This window comes from Bombina bombina, chromosome 1 (genome assembly GCF_027579735.1).
Source record: "Bombina bombina isolate aBomBom1 chromosome 1, aBomBom1.pri, whole genome shotgun sequence".
Taxonomy (NCBI): Eukaryota; Metazoa; Chordata; class Amphibia; order Anura; family Bombinatoridae; genus Bombina; species Bombina bombina.
Genome location: NC_069499.1, coordinates 993148953 through 993176433, shown reverse-complemented (window position 1 = coordinate 993176433; position 27481 = coordinate 993148953). Strand labels below are relative to the sequence as shown.

Here is a 27481-nt window from a genome sequence, read left to right as displayed (position 1 = left end):
GTTGCGACAACATCAACGTCACTTGCCAGCTGAGCTCTGGTACCGCCTACTGATACGCGACAACTTCCGGTCAACGGAGATATGGAACCCAGCGGGCAGGGTGAGGGAGTTGTGACATGCTATAAACTGGGGGTGTTTGCGTTATATTGGAAGTGTTAGTTGTATATAAGCGAGGTCGGTGTGACTCTCATCTCGTTAATGTCGTGCGTCATTGTCAAAAAAGACAGATGTCAATATCACATAGCATGGGTGTATGTGTAAATGTCACATCGGATGTGAGTCACTGTTACAGTATGGATGTCAGTACCACATGCGAGTTTCTATTTAGGAGCCTTGGTGTATTTACATATCAGTGTCACGTAAAGTCATCCCTGAGTGTTATGTCAGATGTGTCCGTTTTCATATTTGTGTAGTACATGAAATGTGACTTTTTACATATGTCAGCTTTCAGTGTCATATCAGTTGGCATAGGTGTGTCATTCTAGGAGAGTGTTAGTATTGCATGATGCTTACATGGTGTTGTTCCATTGGAATGCCTAACCATAATATTGTGAATATCACTGTCACATAAACACATTGAGGCTGCAGTGGGTGTCACGTAGGTGACATTGTATCATCGATGCCTGTAGCACAATGGTCATTGTCCGTAGCACATATGTGTGTTACCTAGAGGGCGTCATTGTGTGTGTTACTGTCACACTGATTTTAGTCTGTCACCGAGTCTTGTCTGCCACACTCAGGCTTTCCTAGTTGTCTTAGTTATTCTCTCATTGTGTGCTGGATATCATGTCACTAGCAGGTTTATCTGGAGCATCTTGGTTATGTGGCTATGTCTGCCCATGGGTGTGGTGATGAATATAAGCCTTATTTTGAGTGATAGTGCAGTTTTCTTGTTTGAGGTATCAGTGGTCATTGTGTGCAGGTCTTAGCAAATCATGTTAGCTACAACTCGTATAATTTTACTTTTGATTAGTTTTTTTATATTGTATTATCTATATGCAAACATCCTTGTCTAGCTCCTAAGGTGTTTGTGGCATAATTAATTTTCTTGTCTGCATTTATTGCAATGTGGATGTGTGCCCTTGTCACAGTACTGAGTGTCTAGTGAGTCCCTTACCTTGGATGTGTTTTTGTGTTTGAGGTCCGTTACCTTGGAGGATATGTCATTATGTTTGATGTCCAGTTAATGGTTTCATTGTCAGATCAGTTGTTAATGTGCTGTATAGGTGGTAATAATGTCCATTTTACAGGTATGTGTTGTTGCTATGCTACTTTTACATTTCTTCATTTTAGTGTGTGTATTAAACTGATTTTCAGTTTTTCTTGTGATATGTTAATGGTTATCTGTCATATTCCCTCTATTATAACTTGGTGTCACATTGCGTGAGGGTTGCCACATTTGTAACACACTGGGGCTGTCTGTGTCTTTTGCACCAAGGTTATTTTAGTTTGTTTGAGATTATCAACATCTGTGTGTTACAGAAGTGTCAGTTGATGTTTATCAAATTAGGGGTTTGTTGGTTTATCTGTCACTTTTTTATTTGATCACAATTTGGTATCTAATTATATTTTGGGGATGTCTGAGTTTGGTCACTTTTGGATGTTTCAAAATGTATTCAATTATACCAACAGCATTATGTCTGGGTCACATTTGTGGTGTGTTAATGTACCTTGGGCATATTTGAGGTCATATGAGTTCCCTGGGCAATGGAAAGCTATGTATTTTATCTGTGTATTTCTTTGGGAAAATTATATGCATCATTTCCGTATTTGGTTTCCTCACATACTATCAGCCTTCTCTGAGGTTAGGAATATTATATTAATTATTAGCGATTAGGGCTGGGCGATATCTGGGGGAGGGGAATCCTTTTTTTTTTTTTTTTTTTTTTTTAAATTTATTTTTAAAATAAGAAAATTGCGATTTAATAGCTATTTTCTTATAAATTACCATAACACCTTAATTTTTCATTAAAACATTTATTTAACACTACAGAATCTTAATGTACATGTTTCTCATTGACCAATACAGGCTGAGAGCATTAAAATACACACAACAAAACTAGTTTAAATAAAATATAACTCCCCAAAAATATAAAATTTTATATATATATATATATATATATATATATATATATATATATATATATATATATATATATATATATATTCAAATTACCTAAATAAAAGTGCATCTAGATAAATAATTTAATATACTTATGACATCCTATATGTGATGGATCACAAAAGTAAATAAGCAATAACAATATTAAAAATAATGGAACTGTCACAAAAATATAAATGAGTGTTAATTTGAAAGCAACCCAGTTCTATGGTGATTCAAAATAAAAATATATCAAGCCTAAATGAAGATACAAGAGTTTAGCAAATTACTCCAGAAGGAGAAACCACTCTAAGTAGGCCTTGCACCTAACTGGGCAAGTACCAACAGTTATATTGTAGATAGACATGACTCTATCTGATCCCACATTTAACGTTCACGGTCCTCTACCATAGTAATAATCCTTACGCCGCCGCAGCCTGTGGCCTCTTCTAGCCTGAAGTAGGGCTGCTAAACCTTATAGGCAAACGTGCTAGCTGGTGGATAAACTCACTACCAGATGTATATAAAACCGTCCCCGACACCTAATACATGTCGCACTGCCTTGCTTACCCTCTGGCTGCTTCCAAGCTTTTGATCAACTTCTTGATCTTCCATATCTCCATGTTCCTATCTGCAGCACTCGGGTCATCCGCCATCTTATCTCCTCCTGCTCTCTACAGCCGCAATGTGCAGACAAACGTTTAGTCAGGCGATACCAGCTGCAACTTGACTATTAGATGTAGATTCCCTCCGAGCAAGCAGCGGCCTTTACCTGTGCCCTAACGCCGGCTTCTCTATCGCTCCCTTTGTGTCGGATCTCCATGGAGGCGGCTCAGGCTCCCAGCTGTGACGTAGAAACCGGCTTCTCTTCAGTTGCTGCTGGATGTGTTGTGTTGCAATCCAAAGCCTGTTCACATGGGGCGAGTGATGTCACTTCTGGACGGGGCTAAAAAATTGCATACTCTTGCGATTTTTAAATCGCAACGGTTAATTGTGCAGCCCTATTAGTGATACAATTGTAAATAGTGTAATAAGTAACCTGAATGATACATGGTTTGTGGGGGTATAAATACTGGATGAGGGTTGCTTTAAGAACCCATTTAGGAGAAATGGGCCATGCCTTACTAGAGTTTAAAAGTACATACATTGGTGGGGAAAGAAATAAACTTTGAGTTACATATATGGAGGAAAGCTGTTAGTGTGGCAGTAGTACTTTATAGCAGTAGGGTTTCCCATAACTTACTAATTTAAAAATTTCCATGTTTGCTTCATGCATTGGTAGTGAACTTTGTTGTTATGAGAAAAAGGAACTTTCACAGAACATTTTTTTAAAATTTAGTTTATTGATTTTTATTTCCTATCACCGCTTCCCTGCTTCTCTTCATTTGTGTGCACTTTTCTTACACTTCCGTACTCTGCCACCCTTAAATCCTCTTCTTTGCACCCCCTTGTGCTCTTTGTGCACTCTTTCCATTCTTTTTGGTTACACTCTTCCCTCTGTATCCACCTATCAATGTTCCAACCTCTTACCCTCCATCAACCCTCATTTACCTCTCCCTACTGCAAACTTTTCTCTTTTTTCCCTTCTCCCAGTCTCCCACTAGTTATTCCTCTGAGATTTAATTTTGTCTTGTTTTAACGTTTCCTTTACACACGTGAACGCATCTCTTGCTCATTTCAGTGCTTCATAATACCCTTGTACACCCTAACCAGGTCCCTAATCGCTTGCTTCCTCCCCTCTGACTCTCCTCACCCTCCTATTTGACAGATATCAACCTTAACTCTCCCAACAAAGGTTTGATGACCGATACAATGACAGACGTCCCAGTGGGTGTGCGAGTACCGGCTGATGCTGCTGGAGCAGAACTCCCTGAGGGTTTAACAGAGGCTGAGGCAGAAGAATTGCGGCTTGAGCTTATCAAGGTAATGGTTTTCTTTCATATGTGTAGATTTTGAACCAAGAGTGAACAGCAGTTAAAGGGATATGAAACACCATTTTTTTCTTTCAGGATTCAGATACATGCAATTTTAAGCAACTTTATTTTTACCTTGTGTGCTAAAAAAAAAAATTCTCAGAGGAAATGTGTCCCTGTGTTTTTATCTTAGAATGCCAAAGCCCCATCATAAATATCTGTAAGGCTCCTAGAGAAACTTTATTGCTTAAGATCAGTTTATTGCCCCAACTTAACACAGAGTGATTTCTTTTTTTTTTAATTCAGAGATGTTCATGATAAAAATCATTCCCCTTTACCCAGAGAGAGAGCTGAGGTCAGTTAAAGGGACATTAAACACTAAATACATGCTAGATAGAATGATGCATTCAAAGAAAAGATTAGTCCATGACTAACATGTAGATGTATTTTTTAAAGTTTCATTAGTTGTTTAAAAAGTGACAAAATAAGTGTAAAGTTTTAGTGTCTATAAAACACTGGGAGCTCCCATGTTGTAACTTGTGTTACCTTCTCTGCTGTGGCCAATTAGGGACAGTTATAAATAGGTCACTAGAATGTGCAGCCAATGGTTGTGCTGGATTTAACAGTGTTCTACACTTCCATTTCTAACAGTAACTGAAAAGCTCACAATTTCAGGATGGAATTACAGGCAAAGAGTACAAAATAAATAATGAAAGTATATTGCAGAGTTGTTTTATATATACAATTTATCATTTTATATTACCATCTCAAAGTGTTTAATGTCCCTTTAAGGGTTATTGTTGGATCAAATTAGAATAAGATTTTATGAATATTAGGTCTTTCAGACATCTCTTCTGCTGGACATGTCATTTTTGGTATCAAAATAATTCTCATGACATCAGAGGAATTGACTATCTGTGTATATGAACTAGATATACAATGCATAAGTTATAAGGTGTGCTATAATTTCAGCCAAGGATTCAGAGCTTTATGACATGTCATAAAAGAGAGGGGTGGTATTTCCCTGGCCCCTCTGGAAGGAGGTTTGGTTCAGAAATCTGATATCATAGAAAATTTTATATAACTTTGATTCTAACAATATAAGTTTGTCATTCTACATGGGGCCCCCGCGTAACAGTGTGAGAGACTATCTTTTCTTGCCAATTTCCCTGGTGCAGACATATATGCTAGCACAATATTAGGTTCTGTATTTCTCGTTTTTATTTTAAAAACGGTTTGCTACTGTGAATTGTTTAAAGGGACAGTGTACACCAATTTTAATCTAAATGCATGTAATAGACCCTACTATATAGAAGAATATGCACAGATGCTGATCTAAATTTCCAGTATAAAACCTTTTAAAAACTTACTTAGAAGCTCCCAGTTTAGCACTTTTGATGAGGCTGGCTGGGACACCCAGTGAAGTGGCTGGGAAGACAGACACAGAGCAGAGTTTGTAGTTTGTGTACAGCTAAAATAGCTGTAATGGATTTTCTTGTTTTCTTTACTACCCAAAATGCAAAGGTAATCAATGATTCAGGAAGCATCATTAAATAGCTGTAACAAATTTGGCAGTAGCTCTGATCTCACCTTTTTTTTTTTTTTTTTTTGCAGCTGGAGGATGAGATTCTCACTTTACGGCAAGTCCTTGCTGCCAAGGAGAGGCGTGCCACTGAGCTGAAGAGGAATTTGGGACAGACCCCTCTTAATCAGCTGAAGTTAAACCTCTCCAGGAGTCTGCAGGAGGTCCAGATGTCCACAGCGTGAGTGTTTACACTCTAATTTTTTTTTTAATTTATTTTTTTTGTAAGAGGATAGAATGTGAAGTAAGTTAGTGGAAAGTTACTGTTCTGTGCCTCCCCCTAAATAAGGATAGCGGACATAAACATCTGTATTTAGTTGAGGCAGTAGCGGAATTACAGCCCTCTGCATTCTCATTTTGTAAATAGTGTGGGGTTAAAATGGGGAGAGAGTAAGCGCTAAAAAGCTTAAAAGGCTAGTAAAAGGTACATTTTAATACATATAAAAATTTACAAATGGCAATCAGACGCATGGATCCATGTCTGACTTAACAAAAAAAAAAATATATATATATATATAATAAACAAATCTAAAAATATCCAATGGAGTATAGCATGTGACGCTGACTTAGTGAGCCAGTGATGAGGAGTTAGAAGGACATGTACATTCAATAATATAAACAACCTAAGTGAGTGATTGAGTGCACACAATAGCTTTCAACAAAGAAAAATAGCATTCACAAAAAAGAAAAATAGCATTCACAAAAAATAGTGTTCACAAAAATTGGCGTACATAAAAAATGTTCAAATGTTCAACCGGTTATATGTAAGTGAATCCAGTAGTGTTTCCTCCAAAGTGACGTGTAGAAATATAACGTGAAGTCAATAATAGTAGAATGTAAACGTTGAGTGGGTCAAATTATTGTGGTTCAGCTGCTAAATTAAAAAATTGTAAATCCGTGAGGTGTATAAAAATAACTTGTGGAAAACTTGAATTCAAATGATAAACAAAGGTCAAAAATCAAAAGACAAAAATAGAAAATCAGTGATAATATTAAAAAGCACTAAAGATCTAGTGAAAACAAATCCTTAATTCAGACGTTAAAAATCCTTGGTAAGATCCATAACAAACAAATACATCGATAAAATACCTAAAAGGGAACAAAAGAGAAACAAATAGTGCAACACTGTATATGATATATAATATAGGTAATTAAAACCAAGCTCACCAGTATGCCAACGCGTTTCGGCCTAGACTAGGCCTTTCTCAAGACTATACTGTATCAGAAAATCTGGGAGCTTTAAGTAGGGTCAGTGTTGAAATGATTGGTGCTGTTTTGGCGCCATTTTTTCTGATACAGTATAGTCTTGAGAAAGGCCTAGTCTAGGCCGAAACGCGTTGGCATACTGGTGAGCTTGGTTTTAATTACCTATATTCTATATCATATACAGTGTTGCACTATTTGTTTCTCTTTTGTTCCCTTTTAGGTATTTTATCGATGTATTTGTTTGTTATGGATCTTACAAAGGATTTTTAACGTCTGAATTAAGGATTTGTTTTCACTAGATCTTTAGTGCTTTTTAATATTATCACTGATTTTCTATTTTTGTCTTTTGATTTTTGACCTTTGTTTATCATTTGAATTCAAGTTTTCCACGTGGATTTTTTCACAAGTTATTTTTATTTTTATACACCTCACGGATTTACAATTTTTTAATTTAGCAGCTGAACCACAATAATTTGACCCACTCAACGTTTACATTCTTCTATTATTGACTTCACGTTATATTTCTACACGTCACTTTGGAGGAAACACTACTGGATTCACTTACATATAACCGGTTGAACCTTTGAACATTTTTTATGTACGCCAATTTTTGTGAACACTATTTTTTGTGAATGCTATTTTTCTTTTTTGTGAATGCTATTTTTCTTTGTTGAAAGCTATTGTGTGCACTCAATCACTCACTTAGGTTGTTTATATTATTGAATGTACATGTCCTTCTAACTCCTCATCACTGGCTCACTAAGTCAGTGTTACATGCTATACTCCATTGGATATTTTTAGATATTTTTAGATTTGTTTATTATATATATATATATATTTTTTTGTTAAGTCAGACATGGATCCATGCGTCTGATTGCCATTTGTAAATTTTTATATGTATTAAAATGTACCTTTTACTAGCCTTTTAAGCTTTTTAGCGCTTACTCTCTCCCCATTTTAACTTTTGTATTGTTAGCCTACTAGGAGGCTATATAGTTAGTAAGCTTAAGGCCCTGGGTGTAGCGCTCGGTCCACTTCTCGTGTTCAAATAGTGTGGGGTTGCAGCTCCCCCTATGTTATAGGAGAAAAATACAAGAGCAGGAGGTGTGAATAGATTTTAGGCAGTAATTCTGCCAAGCATTCCTCTGTTGATCAGTATTGAGTGCTTTTTCGCATTTCAGCAGTCACAACATTGAGCATTGAGTTTTGATTCAAGGACTCTGTTTTATATAATGAATGCATGATAGTTGTCTGTCGGTTCACCAACTATTGTTGGGAAGTCCGTTTTTACTATGTTTGTTATCTTTTAGGGTATTTTTGCCTGGATTTTTACCATGTTTGTTATATTGCCATTTAAATGCATTTAACTATTAGTCGACAAGGAGTTCTTTGATTTGATTGAAATTGATCACCTTTATTTGCCTTTGTTCCCCATATCTTGTTAGGTGACATCTGAATAGTATCTTGTAACTTTTGCAGTCTGTAATCGCATCTTTAAATGTAATTATTGTAGATAATGAGGATGATAACCATATTCTGTGATAACATAAATAAGTCTTAGCTTTCGCTAACCAGATTTAGTTTCATAGTAGCAAATGTTGTGGGGGGGGGCGCAGTTTATATGTTACAATGCTCTGATTCCCTATATTGTACAATAGAGTTTGAGGAACCTTAGTAATGTGTTCTCTTAGACTGTAGAATGAAGGAAGCAAAGGGGATGGATTTTATGAGGGTTAACATTGCCCTGATCACATATATTATAACAGAGGCGGAGAAAAGAAAGCTGGAATTCTGTGATCTCCTTGGTTATAGGATGTGTAAGCATTACAGTGCTTCTGAGGTACAGTACACCCCCTTACCAAATGATAAAACAGAAGAAAGCAAGGGGACTTAAATACTGTTAATTCCTCTAAAACTAGAATGCAGTAAACCTTTATTTGTTTTATTCCAGTTATGTTAAAACTTCAGAGAAGCTTGGAGAGTGGAACGACAAAGTGACCCAGTCAGATGTGTGAGTCTTTGCCTTCCTGTTCCAACTAATCAGGGAGCGTGTGACCTGTGTGCCACAGAAGCTTGATGTGAGCTTTGTGTATGCCAGAAATATTATTATGTGAGCTCTGCTTACATGTGAGATGAGTGACACCTGTGTGGTGTCACTGTTATTTTTTGTGTGTGAGATGTGATTTTTTTATTTTTAATACCTCTAAAGCAAGAGAAAGCTAAATAACTCGTTTTTTATTGCCCAAACGATGTCTGGAGGGTTATGTGACTTATCCTTTGAAAGAAGAATTGCAAGTTTCTGTTGTGTGTGTGTGTGTGTTTTTGTGTGTGTTTTTTTAGGGAGCATTAAACTGTTTGTTTGTGTATTTTAATTAGAGAACATAGCCTGATTTCCAAAACACTCTGTTTTATTTCTCTAACCTTGATACTGTGTGTGTGTGTGTGTATTCATTATTTTTATTGAGCATGTGAAATCTAGAAAACCAAGTTCTCTCTCATTTTGAAATAGGAGACTCTCCTCTTTGAAATGTGGTGTCTTATGGATCTATGGATTTTTTTTTGTGTGTGAAAGAGAAAGGTGAAACCTTCTGCACCTTTTATTCCTTTAAAGGGAGATCAAACACTTATTTTCTTTCATTTTTCACATACAATTTTAAACACCTTTTGCAATTTACTTCAGGAGAGTGCACGTGTCTGCAGCATTATATGGCAGCAGTTTTGCAAGAATGTTATACATTAGAAGAAGCACTAGATGGCAGCACGTTTCCTGCTATGTACTGCTGCAGATGTGAACTTTACCTATCTGGATATCTCTTCAACGAAGCAAATGTGATATAAGAAGTAAATAGAAATATCTCTCTCCTTTTTTTTTTTTAAATTTTGTATCATCTATCTGAATCATGAGAGAAAAACCTTTAATTTACCCATCCACTTTATATTGTCAGGCCATCTTGTAGTTGCAGCATGTGTGTAGGTTCTAAGTATATTGAGTTATACAAGCAGTATGTAATACATTGATATCCTCTGGTTTTTCATCCTACCCAAAATAAATCTTGAACTTCCTTGTCTCACTGCTGCAATTACAATCCATGTGACAAGCTACCCCAACCTTCTGTCTATGCACCATCAACCTGTGGACTGTAAGCTCTCCGGAGCAGGACCTTTCTCCTTCTGTACTAGATTTGATTAGTCTTATGTTTTTGTATCTTATCACAAATGTTTGTCAAACTCCCCTATCTCTGTACCTAGTGCTACAGAATTTTGTGGCTCTATACATATAAATTATGATAATGTCCACAGAGTTGTGCTCCCCTATAAATGAAGGGTTCCATAGGTGTATTTTTAAGAGAGAGAAGCACTGCTGCAGAGCTCCTCTACACTTAATTAAACCAGAATCCATTGAGTTAGGAAATTTATTTTTAAACGGACCACATGACATCCATTTTGTTTCTTTATTTTCAAATGAGGAGTCTGATCCATTTTTAGATTTCATTTGGGCTGTGTTATGCGTTCCTTTACTGACTATTCTCAGGAATCAAAGTTTAGAAGTGTAAATGCTGGCAGGGTTGAGGCATTTGCCTACTCTTATGATTGCACCCATACTAATTACATCTTAATATGTGTACTTATATGTACACACCACATTGTCATTTCTTTTTTGTGTTATTTTATACATTCCATATGCTTTCTGCTGTCTATATCTCACAGATACAAGAAGACACAAGAGACACTTTCCCAGGCCGGCCAAAAAACCTCTGCGGCTCTGTCCAATGTTGGCACTGCTATTTCTCGGAAGCTTGGTGACATGAGGTAAGACGGCTTTCACACCTGGGATTTTACTTGTTACAATTTTTTTCTCTACAGTGTTTGGATCGACATCTGACTAGTGTTCCTGAAACATCACTGATACCATGGGGAGGAAGAGTTAATTTACCCATGTCACTAAATTATTTTCTCTTGTCTAGTCCTGTGCGTACCCTCGCCAAACACTCTGTAACTTTTATATCCCTATGCGCTATAAAACATTTACCAAATGAGCTTAGCTTTACCCACAGTCTGATATGCAAGATCATACATCCACACTCAAAGTTTAAATAGCTGCTGTCTCATTCTTTTTCTTTCTGTCATCTGGACAGGGTGTTAAATGGGCTCTCTCGTTATTTATGAATTATTTTTTGCTTGGTCTTGTAGAGATTACCTACATCAGTTTTCCATTGCCCTGTTAGAAAATGAATCAGTACTTTTTTTCTAATTTAAACTATATCTTATATGTTTGACATTCCTGTTTTACGGTAGTATTGTTTCATGTATGAAGTCATATAGGCAACGTAGATGCCAAAGAAGAGGCGACAAATCTCAATATAGTGAGTCTCGTTTGGGTGTTACATTTCCATGGCACTTTGCTGGGGAAATTTACTAATGAAATTGTGAACTAATAGGGAGGGTGATGCTTCCCTTTTGTATTAGGAAGCACAGAGAACGTTTTCTTTGCTTTTGTTTCTTAAACTGTTTTACTGATATGTTGTAAGGTATATATGAGTGTTCACTGAAGCATCATATTATTGTTATTATTATTCTTTATTTATAAAGCGCCAACAGATTCTGCAGCGCTATCTATGGGTAACAAAGATAAAAGGACAGTACAACATGAGACACCAGACAAAATTTAACAAATACAAGGGGAATTGGGAGCCCTGTTCCCGTGGGAACTTACAATCTAAAAGGATAGGAGGGTGAGAAACAGGAGGTGGGGACTGCAAAGGTGGGAATGATGTTAGTGTGGAGTTAGATGAGGGCAACTATTAGGCAAGTGGAATTAATTAGTTACTGATTTGGTGATAGGCTTCCCTGAACAAGAAGGTCTTTAGGGAGTGTTTAAAGGAGGAGCGTTTGGGAGAAAGTCTGACAGCTCGAGGAAGTGCGTTTCAGAGGGTTGGTGCTGCATGAGAGAAGTCCTGTAGTCTAGCATAGGAGGAGGTGATGGTAGAAGATGCAAGGAGTAGATCGTTGTTGGATCTTAGAGGACAGGCTGGAGTATATTTGTTGATGAGGACAGGTAGGGGGGGCTGCATTGGTAAGGGCTTTGTAGGTCAGAGTGTGAATTTTGAATTTAATTCTGCTGTGAATGGGGAGACAGTGAAGGGACTCACAGAGGGGTACAGTGGATACAGAGCGTCAGGAGAGGTGGATTAGCCTAGCAGAGGCATTTAGGATGGATTGAAGGGGGGGAGAGGCGGGAGGTAGACCAGTTAGTAGGTTGTTACAGTAGTCAAGCCGGAAAATTACTAGGGAATGGATTAGCTGTTTAGTAGTTTCAGTACTCAGAAAAGGATGAATTTTGGAGATATTGCGCAGGTGGTTGCGACAGGATGAAGAGAGCAATTGGATGTGGGGTATGAAAGTCAGATTGGAGTCAAGTGTAACTCCTCGGCAGTGGACTTGGGGTGATGGGAGATAGTGGTGTCACCAACAGTGATAGCAAAGTTAGAAACTGGAGTAGAATTAGATGGGGGGGGGGATTAGAAGAAGCTCAGTCTTGGACATGTGGATTTTTAGGTGGTGAGAGGCCATCCAGGAAGAAATGCCAGATAAGCAGTCGCTGATGTGGGAAAGGACATAAGGAGAGAGTGCAGGGGTGGGTAGGTAGCTCTAAGTATCATCAGCATAGAGGTGATAGTTGAAGCCATAGATACTGATAAGTTTACCCAGTGAGAAAGTATAAATAGAGAAGAGTAGAGGGCCTAGAACAGAGCCTTGAGGCACTCCAACAGACAGAGGCAATGGCGAGGAGGAGTTGCCAGCAAATGAGACAGAAAAGGACCTATTAGAGAGATAAGAGTGGATCCAGCAGAGGGCAATGTCACAGAGACCAAGGGAGCTAAGAGTCCATAGGAGGAGGGGATGGTCAACAGCGTCAAAGGCAGCAGACAGGTCAAGTAAGATAAGTATAGAATGCCATGTTTTTTGCCTTCCATAGTTACCCAAGATTGATGTTAATATTCCTCTTAAAATTGAAAACTTTTAGAACAAGATGAACTGTAAAAGCCCTGGCAAGTCAAGAGGAGTTGCTTCCTTTTTTTTTTTTTTTTTTTTTTTTTTTTATTTATTTATTTAATCTGCCCTCCCTTTATTTTCATTCCGTTCTTAAAGAGACAGTAAAAACATGTTTTTGCAGTGTAGCAAACGTTTTAATATGAATAATAAAAGTATCAATTAGCTTCTATTTTTTCTCTCCAATATTTATTACAAAATTAAAATGAATGTTTTTTTTTTTTTTTTATTGAGGTTTTTAATAAGTACAACAATAACAAGCATACAACATAAATGATGCATGGTTAATCATGTATTATTGCATTGTACATCAATGCCGAAACGCGTCCTGCATCCCTCCTTTGTTGTCATTTGCTACACTTCTTTTATGTGCATCCAAGATTTGGGAATAAAGCTGTCTTTTTTTGATTACCGGTGCTCCTGTACTTTGTTTGTTTTGCATTGTTACATTGTTCACAGATATGGCTTTTCCAACTTTATGTCACAATAAATCTAATGTTCTAGATAATGTAAAATGCAATGCAAACATTAACTAAACAGCAATGAAACTTCTTTTTTTATTATTATACAAGTTCCTTCAAAGTTTTCTAGAGCCACTCGTAGACCCTAACGAATGAATTTGACTCTGGGGAGGAAAGCTAGTGATACAAAAGATCACTTTTGGACCTTTGAAATATTAGTATGGTTTAATTAGTAACCCAAAATAGCCATTATTGTAGGGAGCTGACTAATATTGAGACCAGTATGAAGATATGGTGTGCATAATGCATATTTACAGTTAGCTATGCTATGTGGAATTAGCAGTTGATGATTTGGTAGACCTGCTTAGTGTCATAAATTTAAAAGATAAAATATATACATATCTGGCATTACTTAAAGGAATGGGTCTCTATTTCCAACTTATGATCCCTAGTGTAGCTGTTAGTGACCATGAACTTACTGAGATAGGCATTATACTAATTTAAAATCATCAGAGGTGCTCATATGTTCCTCACCACACATTCATAAAATAGATAGAGCCAGACCTGCTGCTTCGGCCGCTAACAGCATGGACAGGCTTTGTGTGCATACTGGACAGTGAGGAGTTTTGCCCACTAATATTACGTTTACCTGCAGTAGGTTAGAAGCGCAGTATAAAGATTTATGTTGCTGTTACTGATATATTGGTCTAGGAAGTTGTAAGGGCGTATGAAATATGGAGATACCCACAGATAGAAAACATAAAGTAAAACCATCTGTTGCAGTACTTAAGAGATATATATTACAATTCTATTATGTTAAAATAGGTGTTGGTGGTAAGAAGCCAAATGTATAAACTCTAATATGAGGTAGGGGGAATTTAAGATACAAGGCTATGAACTTTCCATTGCATCGCTAAAACCTAATAGGAGGTGTTTAAACTTATAGCTATAGTTTATAAAACTTGTGTTAAAGAGGTTGATTAGCATACATAATCCGATTTAATGACTCATTATCTATTGATTATGAAAAATCTGTGCTATATAAATCTGTTAGTATTTGAATACATGTCTTAAAAGTACTAAAGATAGAATATGACATTTCAATCTCGGATTATGAGTATAACACAGGCTGCAAATAAGCTAGCGTGCTCAACATTAAACTATAAACTGTTACCCATACCCACCACCTTGAGTTTGCTAAGTGGATCTCCAAATTTAGACTTTATTCTGTCAACGGTTAGCCTCCAGTTCTTTACGCGAGGACCGCTTTAGGATAATGTCCCCCGGGTCCCATAGTGACCTCCGTTGATCAAGCCGTCAAAAAATTAGTGTTTAATGATTAACAAGTCCTATGTGATATTCATTATATAGATCCTATCACGGACGGCTACCTGGGTGATTTTGCCGTAAACATGCAGGGGTCCTTGCGCATGAGCAGTGCGTTAAACACTTAAGTCAGTTATACTGGAACATGTGTGTTTAACATTGGCGTCAATACCATTGTCTATGTATACATATATACTATATGCTGCTTTTAGCAATAAAAACTGTGTAATGGTAGTTAGGGTGATGAATGTGGGATGATGAGCAGAACAATCTTATCTATCATGGAATTGTTTTTTTTGTTTTGTTTTTTTATATTGTATTCCATATCTTTAAAGGGACATTGTACACTAAATTTTTCTTTGCATAAATGTTTTGTAGGTGATCCATTTACATATCCCATCTAGGGGTGTTTTTTGTAAAAATGTATAGTTTTGATTATTTTTAAATAACATTGTGCTGATTTTTAGACTCAACCAAGCCCCAAAGTTTTAGATGGATACTGATGTCTACAGACTCCTGGTTGTGTAATGGGTCTTTTCATATGAGGGGAATGGGGGAGTGGAGGAGTGTCGGCCTGTTACTGTTTTTCCAGCCCTTTTCACTGGGTGCCCCAGCCTAACCTCGTGAACAGTACTAAACTGGAAGCTTTTCAAAGGTTTTATACTGGATTTTTATATCGGTATCTGTGCATATTCTTCTTTATAGTAGTGTCTATTACATACATGCAGTTAAATTAAAATTGGTGTATACTGTCCCTTTTAATATAGGTGCCCTCTTTTTGAGCTTGCTGGTGCTGTTTGTTGTACATTTTGTGATTCCAGCTATAGTTCTGGGTTCCGGCACAGAGGTATCTTACTGATGAGATTGACAGAAGGAGGATTGTACAGCGTAGCCTTACAATTGGATCGATGAGAGAAGAGGAGGGTTTTAGAGCCTGTCATGGTTGCTCACTCTCCTGTGGTCCTAGCGTCTGTTGTGGGGATGGATCAGCAGTTATTTACAGTCTGATCTTGCCACTACTTACAATCAAATGGAACTTTATATGGAAGTAGATGTGTTACTTTACTTATGCTGGTGATATAAGTATTATTCAGTAGTTGTACGAATTAGAGGATACTTTAAAGTGCTATACATTTTGTGTTTAGGCTATCTATACTGTCAGGTTGCAGGGAAATGGCTCTGCTTGCCCCCCAATTAACTGCAAATGCTTTGATTTGAGGTGTGAGGTCACATTGTGCTTCTTTTGGAATGCAGTTTGTGATGGGGAAAATGTCCTATCCAGGCTTGGATAAACAACGTATATGCTGCCTGCAGTGAAACACTGAGCACTAAGGTAGTTACAGTGCACTCATTGTGGGATTGCACCTTTATTTTACTAGCCCGATTGTGTCCGGGAGCGAGCATGCATAAAAATAAATATGCAAAGGCTCATTATCATGAATGCTTTTATTAGAGTAGTACACTGAAAGATTCACCCCTTTTTTTAGGAAGCTGTCTTGATCAAATGTCACAACAAGATTTCTTGCAAGCTTGTGATTATTATATATGTTAAGTAAAATGTTTGTTTGTTTTTAAATAAATTGAATGAGATGATGTATATTTATATAAAACTTATCTAATTTAACAATTCGCTGTGAGTGAAAATTCAGTTTACTGTTCCTTTAAATATTGATTACTGATTTCTTATTTATGTCATATTATTTAGTGTATGTCCACTCCATTGATGTAGTTCTGGCTATTTTATTAGGCACCCTTTTGTTTCTCCACTGGTCCAGATAATGTATGTAGGAATTAAGTTTTTAATTTGCAACAGATTTGATTTTAACCACTCTTACTGCAACTTTGATTGTTTTGGAACCAATTCCATAGTTGTCGGAAATGGAAATCAGATGTCACATAGGATAGGAAGTTTTTCTTCCTTTTTATTTTTTGCTTGTTTGATTTCTGGAAAAGTACAACTTCTTCATGCACTAAAAGTTGTAATCAATCTAAAGATAGAAAGTACTTGGATTGTATCTCTGGAAAATGTAAGGAGCGATGATTCTTGCTGGGATATTGACATGGTGATTTATGTAAGATGGAGCAACCGGACTTTGTTGGATGCGTTATGGCAGAAAATGAAAATGGATCAATTTTAGACTTTAAAGGGAAAGGAAAACCCAACATTTTCTTTCATGATTTGGCTAGAGCATACAATTTGAAACAATTTTCCAATTTTACTTCTATTATAAAATTTACTTAATTTTCTTGTTATCCTTTGTTGATGAACAGGATTGCACTACTGTCAGCTAGCTGAACACAGCTTGTTAGCCAATCACAAGAGACAAATGTGTGCAAAGAAAGGAATACCAAGCACATTTTAAAATAGAAGTGAATTTAAGTGTCTTAAAATGACATGCTCTATCTGAATCATGCAAGTTTATTTTTGACTTTCCTATCCCTTTATGTAGGCAGCCTGTTTACAGCCCTCCTTTATGTGCTCTTTGGTTGTTAAGTCCTTTAGCAGAAACATTTTAGTGAAGATTGCCCTGTAGTAAACAATGTTTTGTGTGTGTGAGTTTAGTTCCAGTTATTTCATACCTATCTGAGTGGTTTTGATACCGGTCTGATGTACCTCTTTTGATAATTTGTCATGTGTAACAAGTAAAGGAGGAAATACATATCCTTTTATTTTCTTCTACCACAAATGTTACTTTTTTATGTGATTGTTTGTTTTTGCTGTTACAAACTAACGGCTATATTACGAGTCTTGTGTTAGCCTTAAAAAGCAACGTTGAGAGGTCCCAACGCTGCTTTTTACGCCCGCTGGTATTACGAGTCTGGCAGGTACAGGTGTACCGCTCACTTTCACGTTTTTTTTTTTTTTTCTGCGACTCGAGCATACCGCAAATCCCCTTACGTCAATTGCGTATCCTATCTTTTCAATGGGATTTGCCTAACGCCGGTATTACGAGTCTTGGAAGAAGTGAGCGGTAGACCCTCTCCTGTCAAGACTCGTACCGCATTTAAAAGTCAGTAGTTAAGAGTTTTATGGGCTAACGCCGTAACATAAAACTCTTAACTAAAGTGCTACAAAGTACACGAACACCCATAAACTACCTAATAACCCCTAAACCGAGGCCCCCCCACATCGCAAACACTATAATAACATTTTTAACACCTAATCTGCCGAACCGGAGATCGCCGCCACTATAATAAATGTATTAACCCCTAAACCACCGTACTGCCGTCTCGCAAACACTAGTTAAATTTTATTAACCCCTAATCTGCTGTCCCTAACATCGCTGACACCTACCTACATTTATTAACCCCTAATCTGCCGCCCACAACGTCGCCGCCACTATATTAAAGTTATTAACCCCTAAACCTAAGTCTAACCCTAAATCTTACCCCCCCTAACTTAAATATAATTTAAAATAAATCTAACTAAAATTACTATTATTAAATAAATTATTCCTATTTAAAACTAAATACTTAGCTATAAAATAAACCCTAAGCTAGCTACAATATAACTAATAGTTACATTGTAGCTATCTCAGGGTTTATTTTTATTTTACAGGCAAGTTTGTATTTATTTTAACTAGGTACAATAGTTATTAATTAGTTATTAACTATTTAATTACTACCTAGTTAAAATAAAGACAAATTTACCTGTAAAATAAACCCTAACCTAAGTTACAATTACACCTAACACTACACTATCATTAAATTAATTACCTAAACTAACTACAATTAAATACAATTAAATTAAATAAACTAAAGTACGAAAAAAAACTCCACTAAATTACTAAAAATAATAAAATAATTACAAATTTTTTAAACTAATTACACCTAATCTAATCCCCCTAATAAAATAAAAAAGCCCCCCAAAATAATAAAAATCCCCAAAGTATTTGCCTCTTTACCTGTGTAAAAAAAAAAAAAAAATACAATACCCCCCCCAACATTACAACCCACCCAATCCCCCCTTAATAAAACCTAACACTAACCCCCTGAAGATCACCCTACCTTGAGACGTCTTCACCCAACCGGGCAGAAGTGGTCCTCCAGAGGGGCAGAAGTCTTCATCCGATCCGGGCAGAAGAGGACCTCCAGACGGGCAGAAGTGTTCATCCAGGCGGCATCTTCTATCTTCATCCATCCATCCATCCGGAGCGGGTCCATCTTCAAGCCAGCCGACGAGGAGCATCATCTTCCAAGACATCCAAATGAAGAATGAAGGTTCCTTTAAATGACGTCATCCAAGATGGCGTCCCTTGAATTCCGATTGGCTGATAGGATTCTATCAGCCAATCGGAATTAAGGTAGGAAAAATCTTATTGGCTGATGCAATCAACCAATAGGATTGAGCTTGCATTCTATTAGCTGATTAGCTCAATCCTATTGGGTGATTGCATCAGCCAATAGGATTTTTCCTACCTTAATTCAGATTGGCTGGTAGAATCCTATCAGCCAATCGGAATTCAAGGGACGCCATCTTGGGTGACGTCATTTAAAGGAATCTTCATTCTTCATTTGGATGTTGTTGGAAGAGGATGCTCCGCGTCGGCTGGCTTGAAGATGGACCCGCTCCGGATGGATGAAGATAGAAGATGCCGCCTGGATGAAGACTTCTGCTCCTCTGGAGGACCACTTCTGCCCAGTTGGGTGAAGACGTCTCAAGGTAGGGTGATCTTCAGGGGGTTAGTGTTAGGTTTTATTAAGGGGGGATTGGGTGGGTTTAAGAGTAGGGTTGGGTGGTGGGTTTTAATGTTGGGGGGTATTGTATTTTTTTTTTCTACAGGTAAAAGAGCTGATTGCTTTGGGGCAATGCCCCGCAAAAGGCCTTTTAAGGGCTATTTGTAATTTAGTATAGGGCAGGGATTTTTATTATTTTGGGGGGCTTTTTTATTTTATTAGGGGGATTAGATTAGGTGTAATTAGTTTAAAAAAATTGTAATTATTTTATTATTTTTTGTAATTTAGTGTTTGTTTTTCGTACTTTAGTTTATTTAATTTAATTGTAGTTAGTTTAGGTAATTCATTTAATGATAGTGTAGTGTTAGGTGTAATTGTAACTTAGGTTAGGGTTTATTTTACAGGTAAATTTGTCTTTATTTTAACTAGGTAGTAATTAAATAGTTAATAACTATTTAATAACTATTGTACCTAGTTAAAATAAATACAAATGTGCCTGTAAAATAAACCCTGAGATAGCTACAATATGATTATTATTATGATATGATTAATTTATTTAATTGTATTAATTTTATTTAGATTTATTTTAAATTATATTTAAGTTAGGGGGGTGTTAAGGTTAGACTTAGGTTTAGGGGTTAATATATTTATTATAGTGGCGGCAACGTTGGGGGAGGCAGATTAGGGGTTAATAAGTGTAGGTAGGTGGTGATGCCGGGTTTAAAAAAAAACCCGTAATACCAGCGTTGTTTGTAGGTGAGCATAAACTGCTCGTTAGCACCGCACCCCTGTTGCCGCAAAACTCGTAATCTAGGTGTAAAGAATTACACACTAGAGCCAGTCAGATGTATCTTTTCAAAATGTGGGTGGATGTTGCATGTTTATGCACTTTAGACGGAAGGCAGAGCTGCACTCATTTGGTAATTGCTTCTATCGTATAAGGAAGGAAAGATAATTTGCTGAATATGCGCAAGAAGATTTACATTTTTATCAATTGCCTTAAAAATGTAATATATATTTAGGGAAAGTGTGTGCAGACGAAAAACTACAAAACTTAGGCCCTGACAATATTTGTTGAGGAGTAAAATGTGACAGATTAACTTGGAGAAACATGAAATGTTAAACATAAACAGACACACACATCTGTATGCACGATAAGACATGTTATGCTCTTACTGCATGGTTAAATACATTGTATTAGCAAACACACAGCAACAGTTTGCTATTGAGTGCCAACCACTTTGTTAATGTTTAAGCTGTGAGGAACCATTTAACAAAATTGACTTAATACAGTTGGCAGTCTAATATTGATAACTGATTGGTATTATCCAACTAATTTTTGTTAGTATTAAAAAACTGCAGATTCTTCTAGCTTTCCAAAAGATATTCAAAAGTATGGTCAATATACTGTAAATTTATGTCTGCTGCTTGGTTTAACCAGATTAATCTTATGTGCATTGTAAATAATACTTTCTCAGATATGTTTTGAGCATTTTACTGATCTAAACCATATATTTCCCCCAAAATAAAACCTGATATTCCAGTCATGCTAAAATAAATTGAATATTGTCCATACTGCAACTCTGCCATACTGCTGCTACTACTCTGCTTTTGAGTGGGGTAAGAATCTCAGCAACTACTGCCCTTCCATCTCATGCCTGTTTTGTTTCTATAGAAACACAAACTTTAGTTCCTGCCTTTTTGTGTTTTTATATTTTATTCCTCGGCATTGGTACTGTCATATTTTCTTTCCAGAGCAACAGTTCATTTTTAAACCTAGATGTAGAATGTAGTTTGATTTTGGTATCACTGAAGCTGGTTGCATCTGAAGATAAGTACAGTTTATATTAACATGTCTGAGCCACATGTAGAGGTAAAGGCGAGTACTGCATGGTGTTCTGATTCCCGTTTCCTCCCTCCTCTCCGCATCCCTTACAGGGCTCTCCCTTTTTCTCAATCTTTTAGGTAAGAGCCCCACTTTCCATGTGTGTCTGATTCCTTACAGAGCATACATTCTCATGCTGTGAGACGCAATGAGTATAAAAAGCTAGGCTCAAAGCACTGTCCACATTATACGTATACCCAAAATAGTACTGGACTCAGTAGCTGTAGCACATTCCACACAGACTGCAGATGCTCTGCACATTACTCATAAAAGTAGCATTTTATTCCTTGTCATGCTTGTTACTTTTACAAACCTTATTAGCAAAACACAACAAACAGCATTCAGTACTGTATGTTACACAGCTCTGCACCACTTCCCCTGCACCCAGACGCAATATACAGTATACACATTTTCCCTCACGCATTATACAAAAAGCAGTAGATGTACAGTGCTCTGCATGTATCATATTAATGTTCCATATAAGCATAATGCACCTCTATAGTATCACTCCACACTTACACCCAAATAGTATGTTCCATATAAACAGTGCAGTTTTCTAGTGTCACTTATTTCCAAATAACATGTTACATAGACAAACACTGTTACATGTAGCACTGTGCACATTAAACACACAGGGTTTTTCTCTCTCATAATTCTCCATATGTTCCTTGCAGTTCTTGGTGCAGCTATCTGTTTGTTGCACAATAATGTTTTGTTTCAGTAAACTAGTTTAGCATTCAGGTTCCCTGTTGTCTGGCCCTGTAACTCTGCCTCTTTATACGTCTGCTTCTGTTTTAGATATATTGTGTGTCTATTGTGCTAATGTTGCTTAGCTGTGAAATGGGATTTGAGCAGTTGGTTCTATAGAGTTAACCAGCTCAGTTGTCCTTACATAGGTCAGAGACGGCCTCGCACTATACACTTGTTAAATTTAAGTTGCAATTTCCTAGACCTCACAGCAAAGTCTACCATCCACCATTACCTACACATGGATTATTTAAAACAAACCATTACCAAATAATAAAACTCTTTCACTCCTATAAAACTGAGCTGCTGCTGACTCAGTGGTCCTGCTTTCTCTGTGTGTAGTGTTGTTGTGTTACTTCTGTACCCTTCTTGCTCACTTCCTGTTTGTATCCCTGAACTTCTCTGTTATGCCCTTCATGTTCCCTATCCCATAGAATTTACCTGCATGTTTCCTTTTCTATTAGTCTTTACCTGTGCTATCCATACTCAAGCACCCCCTCTCCTACTAATTTGCTAAACTGTTCATTTCTGTCCCAACAGCTTTTCTGAGCTTAAAGGGACAGTCTAGTTAAAATGAAACTTTCTTGATTCAGATTCCCTTGGCGTTTTTTTAAAAAAAAGCTAAACGTAGGTATGCCCAAACTGATTTCTAAACCGTTGAAAACCGCCTTTTAGCTCAGAGCATTTTGAAAGTTTTTCACAGTTAGACAGTACTAGTTCATGTGTGTCACATAGATAACATTGTGCTCACTCCCGTGGAGTTTAGGAGTCTGCACTGATTGGCTAAACTGCATGTCTGTCAAAAGCACTGAGATAAGTGGCAGTTTGCAGAGACTTAGATTCAAGGTAATCACAGAGGTAAAAAATATATTTATATAACAGCTGGTTATGAAAAACTGGGGAATAGGTAATTAAGGGATTATCTGTCTAAATTCTGGTGTAGACTGTCCCTTTAATGGTGCTTGATTCTTGGCAGTTCCTTTCTTGCCTTCTCTGTCGTTCCTCATTACTTCTCTCTCCTGCCTTCTCATTTCCTTCCTTCTCATTTCCTCTGCCAGTGCTCATTCTCATTTGCTTCCTTCTCATTTCCTCTGCCAGTGCTCCTTCTCTCTCCTGCCTGCTCATTTCCTCTGTCAGCGCTCCTTCTCTCTCCTGCCTGCTCATTTCCTCTGCCAGTGCTCCTCTCTCTTCTGCCTGCTCATTTCCTCTGCCAGCATTTCTTCTTTCTCCTGCCTGCTCATTTCCTCTGCCAGCATTTCTTCTTTCTCCTGCCTGCTCATTTCCTTTGCCAGCGCCCCTTCTCTTTCCTGCCTGCTCATTTCCTCTGCCAGTGCTCCTTCTCTCTCTCTCCTGCCTGTTCATTTCCTCTGCCAGTGTTTCTTCTCTCTTCTGCCTGCTCATTTCTTCTGCCAGTGTTTCTTCTCTCTTCTGCCTGCTCATTTCCTCTGCCAGTGTTTCTTCTCTCTTCTGCCTGCTCATTTCCTCTGCCAGTGTTTCTTCTCTCTCCTGTCTGCTCATTTCCTCTGCCAGTGCTCCTTTTCTCTCCTGTCTGCTCATTTCCTCTGCCAGTGTTTCTTCTCTCTTCTGCCAGTGCTTCTTTTCTCTCTTCTGCCTGCTCGTTTCCTCTGCCAGTGTTTCTTCTCTCTTCTGCCTGCTCATTTCCTCTGCCAGTGTTTCTTCTCTCTTCTGCCTGCTCGTTTCCTCTGCCAGTGTTTCTTCTCTCTTCTGCCTGCTCGTTTCCTCTGCCAGTGTTTCTTCTCTCTCCTGTCTGCTCATTTCCTCTGCCAGTGCTCCTTCTCTCTCCTGTCTGCTCATTTCCTCTGCCAGTGTTTCTTCTCTCTTCTGCCTGCTCATTTCCTCTGCCAGTGTTTCTTCTCTCTCCTGCCTGCTCGTTTCCTCTGCCAGTGTTTCTTCTCTCTTCTGCCTGCTCGTTTCCTCTGCCAGTGTTTCTTCTCTCTTCTGCCTGCTCGTTTCCTCTGCCAGTGTTTCTTCTCTCTCCTGTCTGCTCATTTCCTCTGCCAGTGCTCCTTCTCTCTCCTGTCTGCTCATTTCCTCTGCCAGTGTTTCTTCTCTCTCCTGTCTGCTCATTTCCTCTGCCAGTGCTCCTTCTCTCTCCTGTCTGCTCATTTCCTCTGCCAGTGTTTCTTCTCTCTTCTGCCTGCTCATTTCCTCTGCCAGTGCTCCTTCTCTCTGTCCTGCCTGCTCATTTCCTCTGCCAGTGCTCCTTCTCTCTGTCCTGCCTGCTCATTTCCTCTGCCAGTGCTCCTTCTCTCTGTCCTGCCTGCTCATTTCCTCTGCCAGTGCTCCTTCTCTCTCTCCTGCCTGCTCATTTCCTCTGCCAGTGCTCCTTCTCTCTCTCCTGCCTGCTCATTTTCCTTCCCTTTCATTTTCTTCTGCCGGGGCTCACTTTTCTCTCTACTATTCTCTAATCAGGACACACTACCTCCTTCACACAGCTTGCTGTGGCAACACCTCCCCTTTCCTGTCATGTTACATGTTGCTTTTGTTGTGCAATGCTCTGTGTTTGCTAATTCTGGTTTTCTGCTTCACACGCTACCCGAGCAGTGGATACTCCATACGCCACTCCATAAGCATGCCAGCTATGAGGTAATGTATAGCCGGGTTTGCTCACTATGTCAGGGGTGTAGGAAGGATCCAGTCCTTGTTTGTGTCTTTGTAGGAGACAGGCTCTACTCCTGTGGTGCACATCCTTACTTTGCCCTTCTTTCCCTAGGAACTCGCCCACCTTTAAATCGTTTGAGGACCGTGTTGGGTCAATAAAGGTAAGAGCAAATAATGGTTAGGCCTAAAGAACTTTTGTTTCTCATCATGTGCAGTTTAAAGTGGCAATATTTTTTTTTTTTTTACTTACATGAGTTTTTATATCTGTGCATTGAGCCATTCCATTTTCTTTTTTTCCAGATCAGAGGTGGTGATGAAAATGGCAGCAAGAATTTGCAGTCTCCTGACAGCAACTCACAGGATACTGCTCCCTTCTAGAGTGACCTGTATATCCAAAGTTTACCCCTTTCTCTCCTGTTGTGTCCTCACCCCACAACTCTGCAAGCAGCCAGAAATTAACACTAACTAACCCCTCTAGCAATATGTACATTCCGTTGAGCTACCTCCCCCACCACTCATAAGAGAGAACTACACTCATAATTTTATGCTTTACTTTCCTAAAGGTCTTGTTAGTGAGTCCTTTACATGCAGAAATTCTCAGGTGCAGCAAATGTCTGAGATTGGTAGTTAGACAAGTTTTCAGACTTAGCCACCTGTCTTGCTGGTTGTTGTAGTGGAACAGTATGATCAGCAACTGCAGAGAGGATTCAGGATGTCTGTATTCCCTAAACTTTAGTCTGCTTTTGCTTCAGTTTGCTCATTTGGTGCAGGAATTGTGTGACATCCCCACAGTGCTGCAATGCCTAGCTAGCTGCTGTGGCAAATAAGTGGTTAACGCCACAGTGCCTGATTTATGTGCACATATATATATATTTTTTTTCTGTGATGCATAGTGCACATCTGCTTTGCATTTGGATTTTTTCATGTATGCAGCTAATAAACCAGATGAAATATCTAGGAATAAACATTGAATGCTATAAGGAATGTTATCAGACAAAAACATCTATTAATATTATTATTATTATTATTATTATTATTTTTTTCTGGAAAAGAAAGAAAGCCTTTTACTTAGCCATCCAGTATATGTCAGTGATGTCTCCAAAAGTGGGCACTTCATAGTATAATCCTGAATAGCTAATGTAAGTCATTTTGGATTTTAGTAGTTGTCTAATAAAGTTTTGTTTTTATACTGAACTATGGGGTGTCGCTATTGGAGATCTCCCTTTCTACATAACTCATTTTACTAACCAGATCTGTGCTTTTTTTCCATAGCCACATCATTTCCTTTGTTGCAAATCACGCCATGGTTTACTGTTTTCATATACAATCTGTTTTGGGTTTTTTTCACTGCTATATCACTTTAGGGGCTAAGAAATCTATTTAGAGTTTAGACCATACTAATGTGCTTTTTATGGTTGCAGCTAATACCTTTGGTGCAAAGGAATCCTCATCCAGTTTCTGAGATTAGAGCAGAAACGCAGTGGGACATTTACTAATGGCTTGTTAGAGTCTTGCTCAAATGCTGCAAATATACAGCAGACTCTTTGGGCATAGCATTTACATGTGCATTTGTTTTCCCTTTAAACTTTACAGTTCCTTTTATGTATGCACTACCTGTGTCCTTGCAGGGTGGCATTTGTTCCCTGCTGACCTAGAGAATGTTTCATGGTGTCTTTGCAGGAAAACAAAGCTGGCGCAGTCACCCTGTACTTTCTGTCTTCTCTTTGTGTAAACTAAATTGCTGCATCTTTTCTCCTTTTGGCTGTGCCTGTAGCCAGCATTAAAACACAGAGAGACACATATGTATAAATTGTGTGTGTGTGTGTGGCGCAGTCACCCTGTACTTTCTGTCTTCTCTTTGTGTAAACTAAATTGCTGCATCTTTTCTCCTTTTGGCTGTGCCTGTAGCCAGCATTAAATCACAAAGAGAGAGAGAGACACATATGTATAAATTGTGTGTTTGTGTGTGTGTATTTACCTATACAGTTGTGTAAGCATTTTCTGCAGGCTGGTTTTGCTTGTAACATTTGTATTGTCCTAAATGGTTACATGCTGCTGAGATACATCTGTGACATGAGACAGCACACTTGTAATCAGGCTGGTGTATTATCATCTAAAGTATGAGTGAACAGATTGTAATTTCTTTCTACTAGAGGGAGCGGTCCTTCCTTCCAAAAAAGTCCAGTCTTTACCAGCACACCAATCCTGTCTCCCATATAAGGGGTGTGTTTTTCCTTACTAACATAAAGGGTAGTTTTTTGTTTTCTTTTTCTTCCAGTCTATGTGGTCTGTCTCTCCATAGAGAGGCTTCTTCTCCCACCTCACACAGTCCTCTTTCCTCTGTTTGCCACACAGATTGTTTCATGTGCTCACTTTCCACAGAGATTCATTTACTTCCTCAGTTTACACTACAACAGCCTGTCTTCCCTCTCTTTTCACTATGGTAGGGGTGTCCTCTCTGTAATGTCATAGGCTTTTCATTTTTTTACCAAAAGTTTCCCCCTTACTTTATAAGCCTGTCTTCTCAGGTAGCAAAGATTGTTGACAAAAGTGTAACTTAATCATGACCTAGAACCTGTTGTGCTGCTCTTCCATCTCTGTGTCATTTTTGCTTGCTGTTATACATATTGTGAGACGTTGATCACTGTGCATCATATAACCAAACTATATATGGCTAGAGGTGCTGGGATCTCCCTGTGTCCCATCAGGTCTTATAGGGACTGCATTAGGTCATTCATGAAGACTAATTCTCTATTGTTACTCGTCCTGCCAAGGTGCCTGCTCTCCAAAATATTGGCTAAGGGTAGTGTTTTTGCACTCGTATGTCCCTGATGTGGGATACGAGTGAACATGGGACACACAGTGCCTCTCACCTTGTGCAAGTTGGATTCAATAAAGCATTTAATATAA

General features: G+C 38.1%; 1 protein-coding gene across 3 annotated transcripts; it reads left to right on the top strand.

Annotated features, from left to right (window-relative positions):
• The first annotated feature begins 3 nt into the window (after nt 1-3).
• On the top strand, nt 4-27481 carry TPD52L2 (TPD52 like 2). Of its 3 annotated transcripts, none has more exons than XM_053711744.1 (8): nt 4-100; nt 3870-4024; nt 5629-5777; nt 8754-8813; nt 10511-10612; nt 24515-24556; nt 24684-24732; nt 24872-27481. In XM_053711744.1, exons 1-8 carry the CDS (start codon nt 82-84, stop codon nt 24947-24949), a joined length of 654 nt encoding a protein of 217 aa, XP_053567719.1. In that variant the 5' UTR covers nt 4-81; the 3' UTR covers nt 24950-27481. The 3 variants fall into 3 exon arrangements, with proteins under 3 accessions (XP_053567719.1, XP_053567776.1, XP_053567820.1); XM_053711801.1 differs by having other exon boundaries at nt 11-100; nt 3897-4024; XM_053711845.1 differs by lacking the exon at nt 24515-24556 and having other exon boundaries at nt 67-100.

Coding starts and splice junctions, on each gene's coding strand:
- TPD52L2 (XM_053711744.1), top strand. Junction 4,025..5,628: donor TGCGGCTTGAGCTTATCAAG/GTAATGGTTTTC, acceptor TTTTTTTTGCAG/CTGGAGGATGAGATTCTCAC. Junction 24,557..24,683: donor ATAAGCATGCCAGCTATGAG/GTAATGTATAGC, acceptor TTCTTTCCCTAG/GAACTCGCCCACCTTTAAAT.